This window comes from Bison bison, unplaced genomic scaffold (assembly GCF_000754665.1).
Source record: "Bison bison bison isolate TAMUID 2011002044 unplaced genomic scaffold, Bison_UMD1.0 scf7180017864213, whole genome shotgun sequence".
Lineage (NCBI taxonomy): Eukaryota > Metazoa > Chordata > Mammalia > Artiodactyla > Bovidae > Bison > Bison bison.
The window spans coordinates 8,734,738-8,751,970 of record NW_011494785.1 but is presented as its reverse complement, the minus strand read 5'-3'; the positions used below and the strand labels follow the sequence as shown (position 1 = coordinate 8,751,970).

The 17,233-nt window shown below is 34.6% G+C and overlaps 1 protein-coding gene across 1 annotated transcript in view; it reads right to left on the bottom strand.

Moving 5' to 3' along the window:
• Positions 1–441: 441 nt before the first annotated feature.
• Positions 442–17,233, bottom strand: part of LIPI (lipase, member I) — a 23,148-nt gene continuing 6,356 nt past the window's right edge. The window contains exon 2 of the mRNA XM_010845145.1: positions 442–1,194. Within this exon, the coding sequence (XP_010843447.1) occupies positions 737–1,194 (458 nt within the window). The 3' untranslated portion in view covers positions 442–736. The remainder of the gene's footprint in view (positions 1,195–17,233) is intronic.

Below are 17,233 nucleotides of genomic sequence, written 5' to 3'. Positions count from 1 at the left end.
TTGGTGGTCTTTCAATCCCTCTAGTCTGACTTCTAACAACTATGTACAACTGTTTCTTGGATCTATGATGCTTGCTGAATTTCAGCAGAGGCTTGGAAGTTCAGCATAACACAACTCGAAGGTGGATTTCAAGCTCAAGAATGACCCCGAGTCTTTTATCACCTTTCTTTCTCTCGAGCACCATTACTATGACCTCTCTCTAGAAAAGACATAGATCTCTAGATCTCTATATACACTGACTTAAAGATCATTTGAAACACAGGTGGACCTAGAACTGGCCTGAAATTATTTAACCGGACTTCATTGAAACTGGATAAGCCTAAAAGGAACTGAGACCTGCTTCCAAGGTGGCAAAAGTATGCTACTCTTCAAGTTGTTTCTCATTTTGACCAATGTACACTTTGTCATTTTAGACATATCTTAGAAAATATATCGAAAAAGTCTAATGATTAAATAGTTTATTTCCTCTCTCCACATAAAATCACCCACTAATCCTGAAGTCAGCATAGGCAGAATTTAAAAAAACAAAAATCTTGAAATATTTTAAGATAAAATATGATAATTGAGTCTTTAAGATAACTTTAAAAAATAAGATAGGCCATGTCTAGGTATAGAATTATCCATTAACACAAAAGAATCATGGCTGCATATGTGAAGCACATCAACACAGTAATTCTTCACACTTGTGCAGTAATTCTTGATTAACAAAGTCTTAAAGGAAATAGTATTTACTTTATCACCTTTTTGTAGTATTATAAAACCACCATTTATTATATAACATATACAACCCATAAAATTCCAGACTTACCAAAAGATTCTGAATGTACCTACTCAAACTGACAGCAACTTTCCTGGTATTTTTAACTGCCCTAACGTAAAGAAAAGTTGTAGCTCCTCGGTTCCAGTCTACTACAATTATATTCATATCATCTTGGTTCAACAAAATCCTGACAAAGTTCTGAAGCCATGAAGGAGTGGAGCCCAGTGGTCTGTACCCATGAATCAGCCAGACTGCTTTCTTGCTTGTGTTGAAATTAATGTTAAGTGAGTCATTCTTCTCAAACAGTGATTCAGCACAAGTCGGGTTCTTCCTTGTATACAACATCAAAGATATCTCCATTTGGGGATTAAACAGATCTCTGAAGGAATCCTTTAAACTTAGATGAGAGAATTCAAGGCATGGTGCCTTATTCTCTGAAATTAAAAAAAAAAAAAGTCAGTCAAGCTAAGTATTGAGATAGTATTTATTTGATTCTATTCTTGTCACTGCTGCAAAGGAAATACTTGAACTTGGAGGGTGTGGAGGATTTTATTTTATTAGCAGTTTAACATAATATACTGAGCAACTGCAATGTTGAAAGTAATTCATTGATTACTTAAGTAGACTTTTTGAACTAGATGTATTCAAAATTTACAATAAAATATAGAAATGAATGTGGCTGGTTAAAAATTAAGAATTAGTTTTATCAGTACAAAATAGCAATGATGTGATTGAAATCATTAATATTGTTAATAAGGAAAGTGTTATACACAGCAATAAAAGTCCACAAGTTGATATGAACTTTAACAATTTTGCAGAAGAATATCAAGATATAGATAATAAGCATTAGGAAAAAATATATTTTATCTGACTAGTGATCAAATAAAAACAAAAATATATCAATTTCTTCCTATCAAATTAAACACAATGAAAAAATAATTTTAATATGTAATACTTATAAGGGTAAACGTAACAAAGATTCATATATATGGATGCTCAGAGCAAAAGTTGATACTTCATTTTGAAATTGTATATGTGTGTATGTGTATACCACACATACAAAATATTAAAAATATTTAGTCTTCTTGATTTTCTTGCCTAGAGTTACACTAATGAAATGAGCACTGTGTTAAATATAAATATATTAATTATAGGGTTATGCATATTCACACAAAAATTTAAAACACCTTAGTTATCATCATATGTAATTTCATCAATGTGTGCATCCTATCTATCTATCTATCATCTATATACCTACATATCTACCCAGCCATCCATCCTAGATGAAAGCAGAGCAGAAAATGAAATATCTAAGCCAAACCAAAGCAATGGTCATTACTAGGCAGTGAAACATGGCTGTTTTTTCTTTTCATAGTTTTTAAGAATTGTAATTTTTTTAAAATGAGGATACAATCTCAAAATATTTTTTAATGACAGCATATGCTTGTACTACTTCTGAAAATTTAACTTGGTAAGAAGAGTTGGGAAAAAATTTGTCAATACATAGCAAAAATCACAAAAGTGTTAGTAAAGTTTATGCAGTAATTACACTTCTAAGAATTTACACCAAGAAAATAGTCTGAAAATACATAAAAAATGAATATACATTATTTGAATATTGGAGAAATAGAGGTAATTTAAAGGCCCAGAAATAATGTGCTCAAGTCATTACATACATTTATATGTATTTGATAAATATAAGTATCTATTTAACATATATAAACACACATTTAAAACTATACATCTATTTATATGCAAATATATTCGGAAAATACATAATAATATGCACTAGTTGCAATCATTCTAGTTGGGAAATTATATATGTGATATTATAATTATTCAGAAGGAGACAAAGAAGGAAGGAAGTGAAATTGAATTCCCAGATTAACAGCTGAGAGACACTTGGACAAGTGAAAAACTTTGATACTTCATTTGTTCTAAGTACAAAGGAATGAGGAAGTGGAGAGGAGGAATAAATTAAACCTCAAGGCAATATCAATGCTTAACAGAGTACAAATAGGGTAGACAATTGTGCTTATCCACCTTCCCACCAGCTGGAACTCTGAGAAGTCAAAATGCAATTGATATATCCAAACTGCTGGCCCACTAAAAGCCAAGGTAGATTTTACCTGGCCCTGGAATGAGAAATGAATAAACACAATCCCTGTGATGAAATAAGGGAAAGAAATCACCTATAACAAACAACAGAAAAGTCTATTGTCTATTACCAAATGCAGAAGTAATTGCAGGAAACTCTTTAGAACTCCATTAGAATGCAAGGAAAAAACACATCTCAAAAACAGGAGGGTATTAAGAGAAAATTTATTGAGTCAAAAACAATAGCTTAAGGTTAAAATGGAATAAAAATATACTCCAATTCACAAAAAGGAAAAATGCAATTGCAGAATAAAAATTCATTTTACAGATGCAAAAACATGAAAATCTCACCTTATATATAGTAAGAAATGAAGGAGAAAAGATATTTAAATTATGAAGGTAAACATAGATATGGGATAGAAAATAAAGATTCAAATTAAAAATCATTATTCCCTTGGCAGGTAGGGAGGAAATGAGGAGAGAGGGGGTAGCAGTTAAACCAATTAAGGAAATAACTTCACACCAGGGTATACAAACTGAAAAAGGTTCACCAGTATCTGGAGAAATTCAGTTCATCACTCTCACTAAGAGACCTCCTAGAATCAGTTCTGGTTTCAATGAAAAATAAAAATATCCTAAAGATATTAAGGCAGAAAATCCAGGTTGCAGATAGAAGAATGAATTTACGATGACTTCATATTTGTCTTCCAAAATAATACATCAGACATATAAAAGTGTAATAAATGAAGACTACAAGTACAAAAGTTTGTGGCCCAATAATTTTATATTTTTCCTAAAGTACACCACCCAAAGTTGACTAAGTAAAGTTCCTGACATCATCACTATTAAATAAGTGAGAGCTTTATTGAAGACAAAATCCATAGAAACTCACAGTAAAAAAAAAAAAAAAAAGTGAGCATAGAAACAAGTTAGATACCAATATAAGTGTAAACAGTGTAAAACTGAGTAAAACATAAATGCAATATCAGAAATTATTCTTATTCAAATGTTTAACAAGAATGTTTAGTATAAGTCAATATATACTAATAAGATGGTTCCTCTTTCCATGGAATTCTGTAGGCAAGAAAATTGGAGTAGGAAGCCTTCTCTTGAGGGGATCTTCTTGACCCAGGGATTGAATGTGGGTCTCCTGCAATGCAGGAAAATTCTTTACTGTGTGAGCCCCAGGGAAGCCTCAACGTATACTAATATAAGATGGAAATTTAGGTTAAAAGGGGTATAGATAAAGTGGTATGAAAATTCCTTAACTGGGGGATTCAGAATATGTCAATTTAAAAAATGTTAATAAATAGATAAGTATGGGTTTTAAAAAATATCGATTACCTTAACAGTTAACCATTATACTATGTAAAACAATAGACATAACTCTACACACTAAAACATATGAAACGTGTATATATACAAAAGATACAAAGAAAATGAAAAATATAGAAAGTAGAAAGCACAAAATGATAAACTTACACAAAACAAAGTATTGTAACTGTAATAACGTCTTCCTATTAAAAAAAAATCAGCTTCATAAAAAAGAAACTTAGCTACAAAATAAAGAAGTGCACTGCTGCTGCTGCTGCTGCTGCTAAGTCGCTTCAGTCGTGTTCGACTCTGTGTGACCCCATAGACAGCAGCCCACCAGGCTCCCCCGTCCCTGGGAGTCTCCAGGCAAGAACACTGGAGTGGGTTGCCATTTCCTTCTCCAATGCATCAAAGTGAAAAGTGAAAGTGAAGTTGCTCAGTCGTGTCTGACCCTCAGGGACCCCATGGACTGCAGCCTACCAGGCTCCTCCATCCATGGGATTTTCCAGGCAAGAGTACTGGAGTGGGGTGCCATTGCCTTCTCCAAAGAAGTGCACAGGAAATTTTAAATAAATGGATAGGTAGGTATATTCTACACAAGTAAAATAAAGACAAACTAGGTTGATATATTAGATGCAATCATGGCTCCAATACCTCACTGTTTCCTGAATCTATGCCATGCGGCTTGTAACTCTGAGGTATTCTCCCATCATAAGTGGGGTGACTTGCCCCAATTTTTGATATGGGTACAAGTATTACAGCTTGTAATATTGGAAAATAGGGCCTTGGTGATGTAATGCAAACAGATGCTGAAGTGGGCTTGCACGTTAGAGCTGGGCATCCCACATTTCTGCCATCACAGTGAGAATATCCCAGGTCTGGCCTGCTAGAAAAGGAGAGACAGGTGTAAAAGAGCTAAGTTGTATTAGTCTCCCTAGTTGATTGACACCCAATTAAAAGCCAAACACGCCAGCAAACCCAACAAAGAAGAGCACTGCCTATACAATTCCCACCTGAATCCATAAATGTAGCAGCTACATTACATTAACCACCACCGAGGGTCTGTGTTTTTCGTTTTGTTTTGTTTAGCTTTTTTGTGACATTGTATAGTCAATTTGGGGCTTCCCAGGTGGTGCTAGTGGTAAAGAACCTGCTTGCCGATGCAGGAGACATAAGACAGGCTGGTTCAATCCCTGGGTTGGTAAGATCCAAGGGAGGAGGGCATGGCAACCACTCCAGTATTCTTGCCTGGAGAATTCCATGGACAGAGGGCCTGCGGGCTACAGTCCATAAGGTTGTAAGAGCCAGAAACAACTGAAGCAACTCAACGTGTAAGCACACATAGTCAATTTCATTAATAATATTAATATCAGATAAAGTAAAACAAAACTTTTAAAATGATACAAAAAAGTCAAACTAGTGTACTGTAAAGCTCTTAAAGAATATCAAACTGACTCAACTCTGGTAGATTATAGAAAAAGAAAAAAATAATAAAGTTCTAGAAATCAAATCCTTAACAGTTCAGTTCAGTTGCTCAGTCGTGTCCGACTCTTTGCGACCCCATGGACTGCAGCACGCCAGGCTTCCCTGTCTATCACCAATTCCTGGAGCTTGCTTAAACTCATGTCCATGGAGTCATTGATACCATCCAACCATCTCATCCTCTGTCATCCCCTTCTCCTGCCTTCAGTCTTTCCCAGCATCAGGGTCTTTTCCAGTGAGTCAGTTCTTCACATCAGGTGGCCAAAGTATTGGAGTTTCGGCTTCAGTGTCCTGTTCCATGGACAGAGGAGCCTTGGTGGGCTACCGCCCATGGGGTTGCAAAGAGTCAGACACGACTGAGCGACTAACACATTTTGTGTGTGAATGAGACAAACAAGAGCTGAGAAAATTCATTAACACTATAACTGCTCTACATGAAGTGCAAATGGGAGCCCTTCAAGTTGAAATGAAAGAGTGTTATACAATAACTTGAAATCATATAAAATGTAAAATTTTCTGGTAAAGGTGAATTATGAACAAATATAAAAAATACTATTGAAATTTTGATTTGTAACTCCACTTTTTATTTTCCATAGGATTTAAAAGACAAATGCATAGAAATAATTACAAATCTATGTCAATGGGTATGCAATATGTAAAGATATAACTGTGTCATCAATAACATAAAATGAGTGAAGTAGAGCTTAATGGAGTAGAGTATTTTAACTGAGAGTTTTTACTGAAGTCTTTATTACCATTATTGGAGCTAAATTAGTATCAATTTAAGATAGACTGTCATAACTTCAGATGTTATACATAATCCCTGTGATAAATACAATATACAGAATATACAGCAAAAAAAGATAAAGAGATCAAAATGTGTCAGCACAAAACAATCAACTAAAAACAAAGGAAGACATGATACTTCAAACCCATTTGGATGGCTACTATTAAAAAAGAAAAACAGGAAATAATTGTTGACAAGAATGTAGAGAAATTGGAACTTGTGTGCACTGCTGAAAGCTGCAGCTGCTGTGTTCATTGCAGCATTATTCACAAAAGCCAAAAGGTGGAAGCAACCCAAGTGTCCAGTGAAGGGGAATGGATAAACAAAACCTGGGGTATATATCCAGTGGAATATTATGCAGCCTTTAAAAGGAAGGAAAATCTTATACATGAAACAACGTGGAATAACTTTAAATATGTTATATTACATGAAATAAGATAGTCACAAAAATATTAATATAAATGCTATATGATTCATTAAAATGAGGTACCTAAGGAGTCAAATTTATCAAGGCATAAAGTAGAACAAGGGTTGCCAAGGGCTGGGAAAAAAGTGGTAAATGTGGAGTTGATGGGGTGCAGATTTTCAGTCTGGGAAGATGAAAATGTTCTAGAGATGGGTGATGGTGATGGTGGCACAACAGTGTGAACGCACTTAATAACACTGAACTACACACTTAAAATGGGAATTTTTAATATATGTCTTACCAAAATAGAAAAGGCTTCCCTGGTATCTCAGATAGTAAAGAATCTGTCTCCAATGTAGGAGACCTGGGTTTGACCCCTAGGTTGGGAAGATTCCCTGGAGAAGGAAATGGTAACCCATTCCAGTATTCTTGCCTGGGAAATACCATAGACAGAGGAGCCTGGAGGGCTACACTGGGGTCAATGAAGCCCAATAGGGTCACAGTGAGTGACCTACCATGGGGTTACAATGAGCTGGACATGACTATGTGACCACATACACACATACACACACAACAATAAAACAAAAACAAACATCTTACAGAATCCAATTCCCATCATTATATTATGGATATCTGATTCCACACTTACTTTACCTCTGTAAACAGCTAGAACACTTGACAAAATATATGAAGAAAAAGTTTACACATTGGACAACAAAAAGCACACAGCTATGGTATCTTTACAAAGGTAAACAAATGATTTGAACCCTATATCTAATACCTTTCTACCTGGAGGCAGTTTCCAGACTTCAGTGCAGGAGGGTTGAACCCAACAAAACATGGCGGTTTTGCCAAGTTGGGGACAAAGACTGAAGTTTGAAAAAGTTGAATCTACTAGAATTTGTATCACAGCGTACCACAAAGGAGGGAGCTATGCAGCGGCAGAGCTCCAAACTCTGAGAGGAGTCCCTTCGAATCCACTGCTGAAGACAAACTGGTGCCTGCATAGGGTGAAACTCCAAAAGAGCTGTCAGCTCAGCAACCTCGAAGGCCACGGCCTGCTGGGAGGCACTGCAGTTCTGACCAGCCAGGGTAGAGAAAACTCAGTGAACGTCACAGGCATTCAAGAGAGACTCTAGAAGGGTCAGACTTTACGGCAATGGAGCTAAACTAGCTCTAGAGTGAAAAAGAACTAAGGCCCATCCTTTCTCCTCATTCTCTCAGCTCTGCTTGCTTTGATTTGGCTTCATTCTCTGGCAGACAACACGTGTGAAATATTGAGAGACAATATTAACAATCTTGAGGTAAGCAAAGATTTTTCAGATATGATACAGTAAGCACAAAACATAAAGATAATAAATTGGAAACTGCCATAGTGAAAAATGTCTGCTCCTAAAAAGACACTGATAAGAATCTGAATGTTCAGGTTTGCAAAATGTACATATGAAAAAGTACCATATCCCAAATACATATGTGTATGTATGTGTGTGTGTATATATATATATATATAATATAATATATATATTATGTGTATATGTTTTATGTGTGTATACACACATGTGCTGTGTATGCTCAGTCACTCAGTCATATTGGACTTTTTGCAACCCCATGATCTGTAGCTTGCCAGGCTCCTCTGTCCATGGAATTTTCCAGGCAGGAATCCTGAAGTGGGTTGCCATTTTCTACTCTAGGGGATCTTCCCTACCCAAGGATCGAAACTGCATCTCTTATGTCTCCTGCATTGGCAGGCAGATTCTTTACCACTGCACTGCCTAGGAAGCCCTGTATACACATATACAGTCATGTCCAACTCTTTGCGACCACATGGACTGTAGCCCACCAGGCTCCTCCATCCATGGGATTTTCCAGGCAAGAATAATGGAGTGGGTTGGCATTTCCTTCTCCAGTACACTTATACATATATGTAAAATTAAAAAGTTACTTTCAAAAAAATGACAAAAGAATTGAAGGCACTTCACAAGAGAGTTGTCTAATGGCCACTAGGCTCAAAACTGATGGTCAACATCATTAGTTGTCAAAGGTAATGGGTTTTTAAATATAATAATTACTACAATAATTATTTGATTTGAGTTAGATAAAAACATTCCGTTTAAAAGTAAAATTATGTGAACTAGAAGAAGAATACAATTAATGTATACATATACCATCTCAGATTGAGGAGTGACTTTTTAGCATTAAAAAAAGGAAGAAACCATAAAGTATCAGACCAACAGATTTCACAGCAGGTGAATTTAAAACTTCTGTACATAAACACTAAGGGTTTCCCTGGTGATTCAGTGGTAAAGAATCCACCTGCCAATGTAGGAGATTCACGTTTGATCCCTGGGTCGGGAAGATCCCCTGGAGAAGAAAATGGCAACCCACTGCAGTATTCTTGCCTGGAAAACCCCAGGCTATAGTTTGTGGGGTCACAAAAGAGTTGGACATGACTTAGCAACTAAACAACAACACAAACACTATAAACTAGCCAAATGACAAAAAAAAAAAAAAACTTAGGACAATATTTTCAATACAAAGTAGAAGAGGAATTAATATACATAAAGAACTATTAATGAAGAAAAAGAATGCCCCAAGTGAACACCAAGTGACGACTATAAAGACATTTTACAAAATTAAATATTCAAACATAAATGTATCAAAATGTGCTCAATATTCTTAATAACTAGTAAAGATTAATTAAAATAATATCATTGTATCATTTTTACCATTATACCATGACCATTAACACTGATACATATCACATCATTTTTAAAGTGGTTATTTAGGAATAAACTAAATACATGGCAGAGTCTATAAATTATGATGTATCCATAGTAATGCAGCAAGTAAGAAATCTATATAGTCTATAAATATACACATATAGTCCTAATTTTAGCTATAATACATAGTATATATGCAGTAAACTCTAACTCATATTTGTTCACATACACACATATTTACTGTATTAGAACTGGTAGGAAATAGACCACTATCATAATTGTAGTTTGTGGTGATGGTAATATTCGATATTTTGTCTATCTTTTTATATTTTCTCTGTGTTTCTCCCTCCTGAATTTTAATATTTTCTCAATGTTTTAAGTCTAACATACTTTTTGTTATAAGGAGTGTTATAAGGAGGAGAAATGGTTTAAATAGACTTGAATTGATTTAAAAAAATGATAACAAATAATGTTATTGGCTGAAAGATAAAGATATTTAGAACAGAAAAATAAGTATTGATGTTGTTTGAAAATTTAACAAATTGAGGTTCTTGGGACTGGTCTAAATTACTCTGATTAGAAATTCAGTAGCAAGAACACAATACTGGATTTCATTATCAAATATGTAGAAAGATAATGACTCTAGCAATAATCTCAACAGAGCAGTACACTGAGAAAGAAGTGTGAAAAACTTCCTAGATTTAAAATTATAGAAGCAGTAAACTTTTAAAAAATATCAAAGACATATGACATCAGGAACAATGATTCTAGGCTACTCAGCTCTAACTGAAGTATATTTCCATTATAGTTGCAATGGTTGTGAAGAAGAGAACAAGGAGATCCAAACCAACAAGAGTTCAGAGGTGTGAACAGCGCCTTGGACATGGATGACTGAGACCCAAATGTCTTTAATTTCTTTCAAACTTCTCTTGTGAATTTGAGCAAATGTTTTTCTGCTCTCATTTCTAGGCCTTGGTTTCTTTAAATGGAAGGAGTTGAAATAAATGGTCCCCTATGACTTCTATTATTCTAATATTCTTTGATTTCAAACCCACTTACACACAAATTAGTCTGTCTTGCTACTTTAAGCACTGACAAAATGAATAACAGAGAGTCCTCAAAATCCAGTCATAAAAAATTACCAATCCTAACACACTCTATAAAGATTTACTTCTTCCTCTGATAATCCTCTGAAATCCACATTCATCCCAAAGAGCCTGCATGAAAACCTCCTTCCTTCCCTTTCTTCATTTCTAAAAGAAAAATGTACTTCCTTCTCTTTCTTCATTTCTAAAAGCAAAATTGTACTTGTTAACAGCAATAACATCAATAATATTAATGACGGTTTATGGTTATTTAGCAATCACTCCCGGAGAAGGCAATGGCACCCCACTCCAGTACTCTTGCCTGGAAAATCCCATGGATGGAGGAACCTGGAAGGCTGCAGTCCATGGGGTCCCAGAGAGTCGGACACTGAGTGACTTCACTTTCACTTTTCACTTTCACGCATTGGAGAAGGAAATGGCAACCCACTCCAGTGTTCTTGCCTGGAGAATCCCAGGGACGGGGGAGCCTGTTGGGCTGCCGTCTATGGGGTCGCACAGAGTCAGACATGACTGAAGTGACTTCACTTAGCAATCACTCCATGCCAGGCACTGTACTGTTTTATATTTGCTACCTTTCTCCTCAAGAAAGTGAAATTTTAAAAGATTAAATAACCTGAAAATACATTTATTTAGCATGTAATAAGAAATCAAGATATTCAATCAGTAACTTTTCAACTGTGCAAATATTTGAAAAGCTGTTGAAAATACACTGACAGTTGACCAAACAAGCAAAATATAGTAAGTGACTGATAAGACTTTGATCAGGAATTCTTCGTTTAAAAAAAAAAAAAAAAAGGAATTCTTAAGCATGAGTTTAAAAATGGGTATAAAAAATGACAAGGAGAGTTTATTCAAATGTGGTTTCTTGAGCCATGCCCAGAGATTCTGATTGGAAGGTACATCTACATTTTTAAAGGCACAACTCAGGGAATTCTGATATACGTAGTACATACAAGTCTACCATAACTGTACATGGGTAGATACAGCGTGAGGTCCTATAGCTGGAAATCAATCTTAGAGAATTAAAGAGAAAATGCATCTGGAATAAAACAGTGGATTACTCTAACCTAATTTATATTGCTTTAGAATTGACCAAATCACTCATTTATGTTATCTCCTTTGAGCCTGAAAATGCACTGAAATGGTATTATAAATTTTACTTCCACTTAAAAATGAAGAAACTGATGCTCAGGGAGGTTAAATGATTTGGCCTGGGAGAACAGCCACCAGACTTGAATCTGCATCTTTTAACTGTAAATCCCAGCTTCTTTCATAACACCCTTAAAGAAACTTTGGTACAATAAATTACAAAGTTGTTTGTGGACATTTGATGTTAGTAAATCAATAGAAATAGATTACTAGTCACATCAGAAAGATTTTTATAAAGTTTAGAGAAAAATAATGATGACTTTGTTGAGTCTGTGGGCTCAGAATTCCATGGCTTTTGGAATGACTATTGCCCTATAGACAGTCCACTCAGTAAGGTTCTACAAATATACTCTTACTACTAAAAGTGTGGTCTGCATACATATGAGCATCAACTGGGAGTGAATTAAAATTGCAGAATCTTGGGCTTCACCCTCCATCCTGTGAAGAAGAATCTGCATTTTAAACACAATGCCCAGGAGTCCAGGAGTCCAGGGCTGTAAGCTCTATCACCTTAACAAAAATAACTCCATCTATCTGAATCTCATTTTCCTCACCTGTGAAATGAGAAAGATGAACTAATCTATCTTTAACATCTCTTCTATTAGTTACTTACTGGAGCATAGGAGTTGACAAACTATGGCCTGTGGGCTAAATCTGACCAGCAAGCTAAGAATGATTTTACAATTTTAAAAAATTTAAAAAAAAAGAATATTTTGTGACATGAAAATTTTGGTAATTCAGCTTTTAGTGCCATTGTGCATATGTACTCAGTCACTTCAGTCGTGTTCAACTCTTTGTGACCCTGTGGACTATAGCCCGCCAGACTCCTCTGTCCATGGGATTCTCCAGGCAAGAATACTGGAGTGGGTTGCCATGCTCTCCTCCCAGGGGATCTTCCCAACCCAGGGGTCAAAACTGTGCCTTCTGCCTCTCCTGCATTGCAGGCAAATTCTTTACCCACTGAGCCACTTGGGAAGCCCTTAGTGTCCATCAATACATTTAAATTAGAACACAGCCAGAATCATTGGTTTATGAACTGTCTATGGCTATTTTCATGCCATGATAGCAGAGTTGAAAGGATGTAATCAAGACTGTAGGGCCCTCAAAGCCTAAAACATTCACTCTCTGGCCCTTTACAGAAATATTTGCTGACACTTGCTATATTAATAATGGTAACAGCCACAACCACCATTTCAGCAGATATTAGGACTCAAAAGTATACTAAGAACACATGTGCATATAATTTAAATATATATGCATATACATATATATTTGTATATACAGTAGTTTGTTCAGCTACTTCTCTACTTCTATTGATTCTATTTAAAAGTTTTGAAATGATCTGACTAATCCCAGTTTTTCAGGATGTTTTTCCATTTCTGAAGGCAGATGTAATTATTCTCATGTTGAGTGTAAGAAATGCTTCTGAAAAATATATTTCAGAACCTCTAGTGGAGAAGGGAAGAGCATGTATAATTTGAATAAAAACATATTTATCTGAAATAAATTACTGAAATTTCAACAAAATATCCTAGGTAGGTAAGAACTTATATAAAATGAGAGAACACTTGCATGGGTTAAGTATGATTCTAATACTCAGCCAATCTTTTAATTTTTCTTATTTTTTATTTATTGTTATTAATATCTAAAACGTCTGATATTTTATTTCTGTCGACGGAGCCAGAAACACACTTTATAATCATATCTGTGTTTTATCAATTGAGAACAACTTCCTATCTACTAATCAAAGCAACAAATTGAGAAAGTCTACCATAATATTGATGTAGAATGATGTCAACTATGATATAATACAAAGGATAGGAGTCTATACTTTAGAATTCTTTCAAATTAAGGTACCACTACTGTACATTGTGGCTCAGCTGGCTCTCCTGCAATTAGGGAGACCTGGGTTCGATCCCTGGGTAGGGAAGATCCCCTGAGGAAGGGAAAGATTACCCACTCCAGTATTCTGGCCTAGAGAATTCCACGGACTGTATAGTCCACGGGGTCACAAAGACTCGGACATGAGTGACTTTCACTTTCACATTCACTGTACATTACAAAACCATAAAATACCTATCAAAAGAATTCCAAGTAAGTAAAATATAAATGATGAACTGTATATTATTACCATTCAAAGTCTGTATTTGAATATAGAACAAACATTTCCAGAACTTATTTTTAAGCTCACATATACAATTGAAAAGAAACAAGAAATAATTTGAATTTTTAGTTGATATTTTAAGGTTATTCAAGTATGCATTCAAGAAATTTTTAAAAAGATTTTAAAACAAAGGAAATGGCCTTCTTTTGGAAAATCTCTACAGAAAACTATTCATTATGATTGTAAAATTGCTACTTATTATCATAAAGTAGAACAAGAAGTTCTACTGAACTATTTATTACCATAAAGTAGTAAATGATATTACTTAAATTAGTAAATTTTATTACCGTAAGCCAGTAAACCAGGACAATTTCAATATTATTATCATAAACTTGTTCTGGTTTCTGTTTTGTTGTAAAGTGATAGGACAAAGCAAAACATTGTAGAATATGTTTCTATTGTTTCTTTTGCAACTGACAATTTACCTATGAAAAAGTTGTCCTCAAAAGTAGGGTTATTTAAACAAACAAACAAAAAAAAAACCAAGATGTTTTTAAGCCATGATTTCCAATACTGAAGAAAATTCCCTAGCACTAAATTATTCTAAATTTCTCGTGAATATTTGTATTTGTTCTATTTATATCTCCTTGAAAAAAAAATTTCTAGTAAGTAAAATAAAATACAGAACATACAATGTACCAAACACACACACACACAAACATTCATAATAATCTGTTTGCACATGAATACCCATAATTACAGTATATTTTATACCATAATGTTATATCATTCTTTATCCAAGAATTCAAACCATACTGAATATTTAATACATATTTTAATATAAATCATATTATCAGTTCTTACCAGATCTTGCCCAGCACATCAAACAGAGAAAAATGTACACTCTCATTTGGAATCTGATAAAAGTAAAAGAAGCACTCAGATTCACCAAAAAAGAAATTCTAAAATTCATTATGGTTTCTCTTTGGTAGGACTGTCACAGTCTGGTAGGTTTTAATGTTAAAGGTTTTATCCTTGGCTTTTGCTCCTCCCTGTTTGTTGAAAAGGTGAGGCAGTTCGTTTTCTCCCATTTAGCTTGTACTTGTGAGAAGGTTTTATAAGTTAAACACTGTAATAAGTCACAAACATTCAGCTACACGAGGTGAATTTAAGGGAAAGAAAAAGATAATTATATCTTTCTTTATTCCTCTTAACCTCAGGATTTCAGAAATGGTTGGGAAGAAGATGTTTGTTGAAACCTTAAAGCAAATGTGATGTTAGAAAACGCTAGAAATAAAGAGAGTCAGAAAAAGTTGTGGTTTATGTTCATTCTGATTACAAACTAAGTTGTCTTTATAACCATGAAATCAATAATAAAATTCATATCCACCAAGATTCCTTTTTATATATATGTCATTTTGCAACCCAAACTCAGTGGCTATTTTAAAATTGAAAATGCTAGCCTGTCTCTTGAGATCTACTATTTGAAGATTTTAAAAATATTTTTGTTTTTAACATAGCAGACATTTTAAAATTATTACAAGATTTCAACTATGTACTTCATTTTTCCCTTATTTTCCTTCTAACAATGGATGTTGTAGGCAAGGAAAAGAGAGAATCGCTATTCTCTATGTACGTGCATTGTAAGTTCAAAAATTAAATTTGTTTGGAAATTCAAGTCTCTGTAAACTTCAAAAGATACTTTAAGAACAGACCTGTTTAATTCACATCAGTCAGTACAAACTATGCTGAGGTCTGGGGAGGTGCTTCAGAGGAACCACAAACAAAATGAGGTATTCATTTAAAAATCATGAAAAATGTAACTGCTGCTGAGATGTCATCATTATTTTGACCTATTCGGTCTCTGGGAATTTTATGTGAGACTTCAGTTTTAAAAGGGTGCCAACATGATAATTTGGAGACCAACAAATAATCATTTAGCTGTAACAAGTGTACCTTTCTAACAAAGATATAAGCAAACTACATGTTTTCAGAATGTGGGAAGAAAGATAAATGTCATACATTTAAGAGAAACTCTAAACAAGTTTAGAGTCAAATTAACAGATAAGTCTTTCTTCACATATCGTTTTCCTTTTGCTCTGTGCTTTTGCTGTCACACTTAAATATGAATCCTGCACATTATTTTCATCTTAACCATCCTAAAGAGCTCATATTGAAAATACCAAGTTGGCATTTAGGACAAAACAATTCATGGAAAAATTTCAAAATATAAAATTATGCTTCATTTTCATACATTTCACTTACTGTAAATTGTGAGAAAGTTGAGACCATTAATGTCCACTGCATCAAATAGCAAAACTAGTGGGAAGATAAAATATTATATAAAAGGAGTATATTTTACTAAGATAATATATATGTACTAATTAGTCTCCTTGTATTTAAAAGAATGATTTTAAGATCTGCCAGACATGTATACAGTATAAATAATACTATAAGAGTGAAAATGAGGATGATGATGAAGAAGATAAAAAATTGATGAAGCCCTATACACCAAGTAAGTTTCTAGGCATGTTATAGTTAGTTATAGAAGGAAGGTAGTTGAGTAGACTTATTGAGATGAAGGAGTCATTTTTTTGTCAGAATATATTTTGGGACAAAAAGTTGTGTAATTTAGCAATATGTGTCAAAATGCTTAATGTCCTCACCCTTTGGTTCTATAATTAAATATCCCAGATACTTTGCCAAAGAAGTACAATCATACCCATGCACAAAGATATATGAGCCAGGAAGTTCATCTCAGCATATTTATAATAGCCAAAAAAAGTGGAAACAACACAAATGCTGACCAGTAGAGGATTCATCTAATTATATATATTGTGTTGCTGTTTGTTTAGTTGCTAAATTGTGTGGACTCTTTGTAATCCCATAAACTGTAACCCACCAGGATCCTCTGTCCATGGGATTTCCCAGGCAAGAATACTGAAGTGGGTTGCCACTTCCTTCCCCAGGGTATCTTCCCAACCCAGGGAGAGAACCTATGTCTCCTGCATTGGCAGGTGGGTTCTTTATTGCTGAGCTACTTTTATATATTAATACATACTGTGAATTAAAATTAATGATGCAGAGAAATCAATATTTATTGGTGTAGAAAGCCTTCATTACATGGTTTTGGGGTGATCAGTTCAGTCACTCAGTCATGTCCAACTCTTTGCAACCCCATAGAATACGGCAAAAAAGGCTTCCCTGTCCATCACCAACCCTTGGAGATTGCTCATACTGATGTCCATCGAGTCAATGATGCCATCCAACCATCTCATCCTCTGTCATCCCCTTCTCCTCCTGCCTTC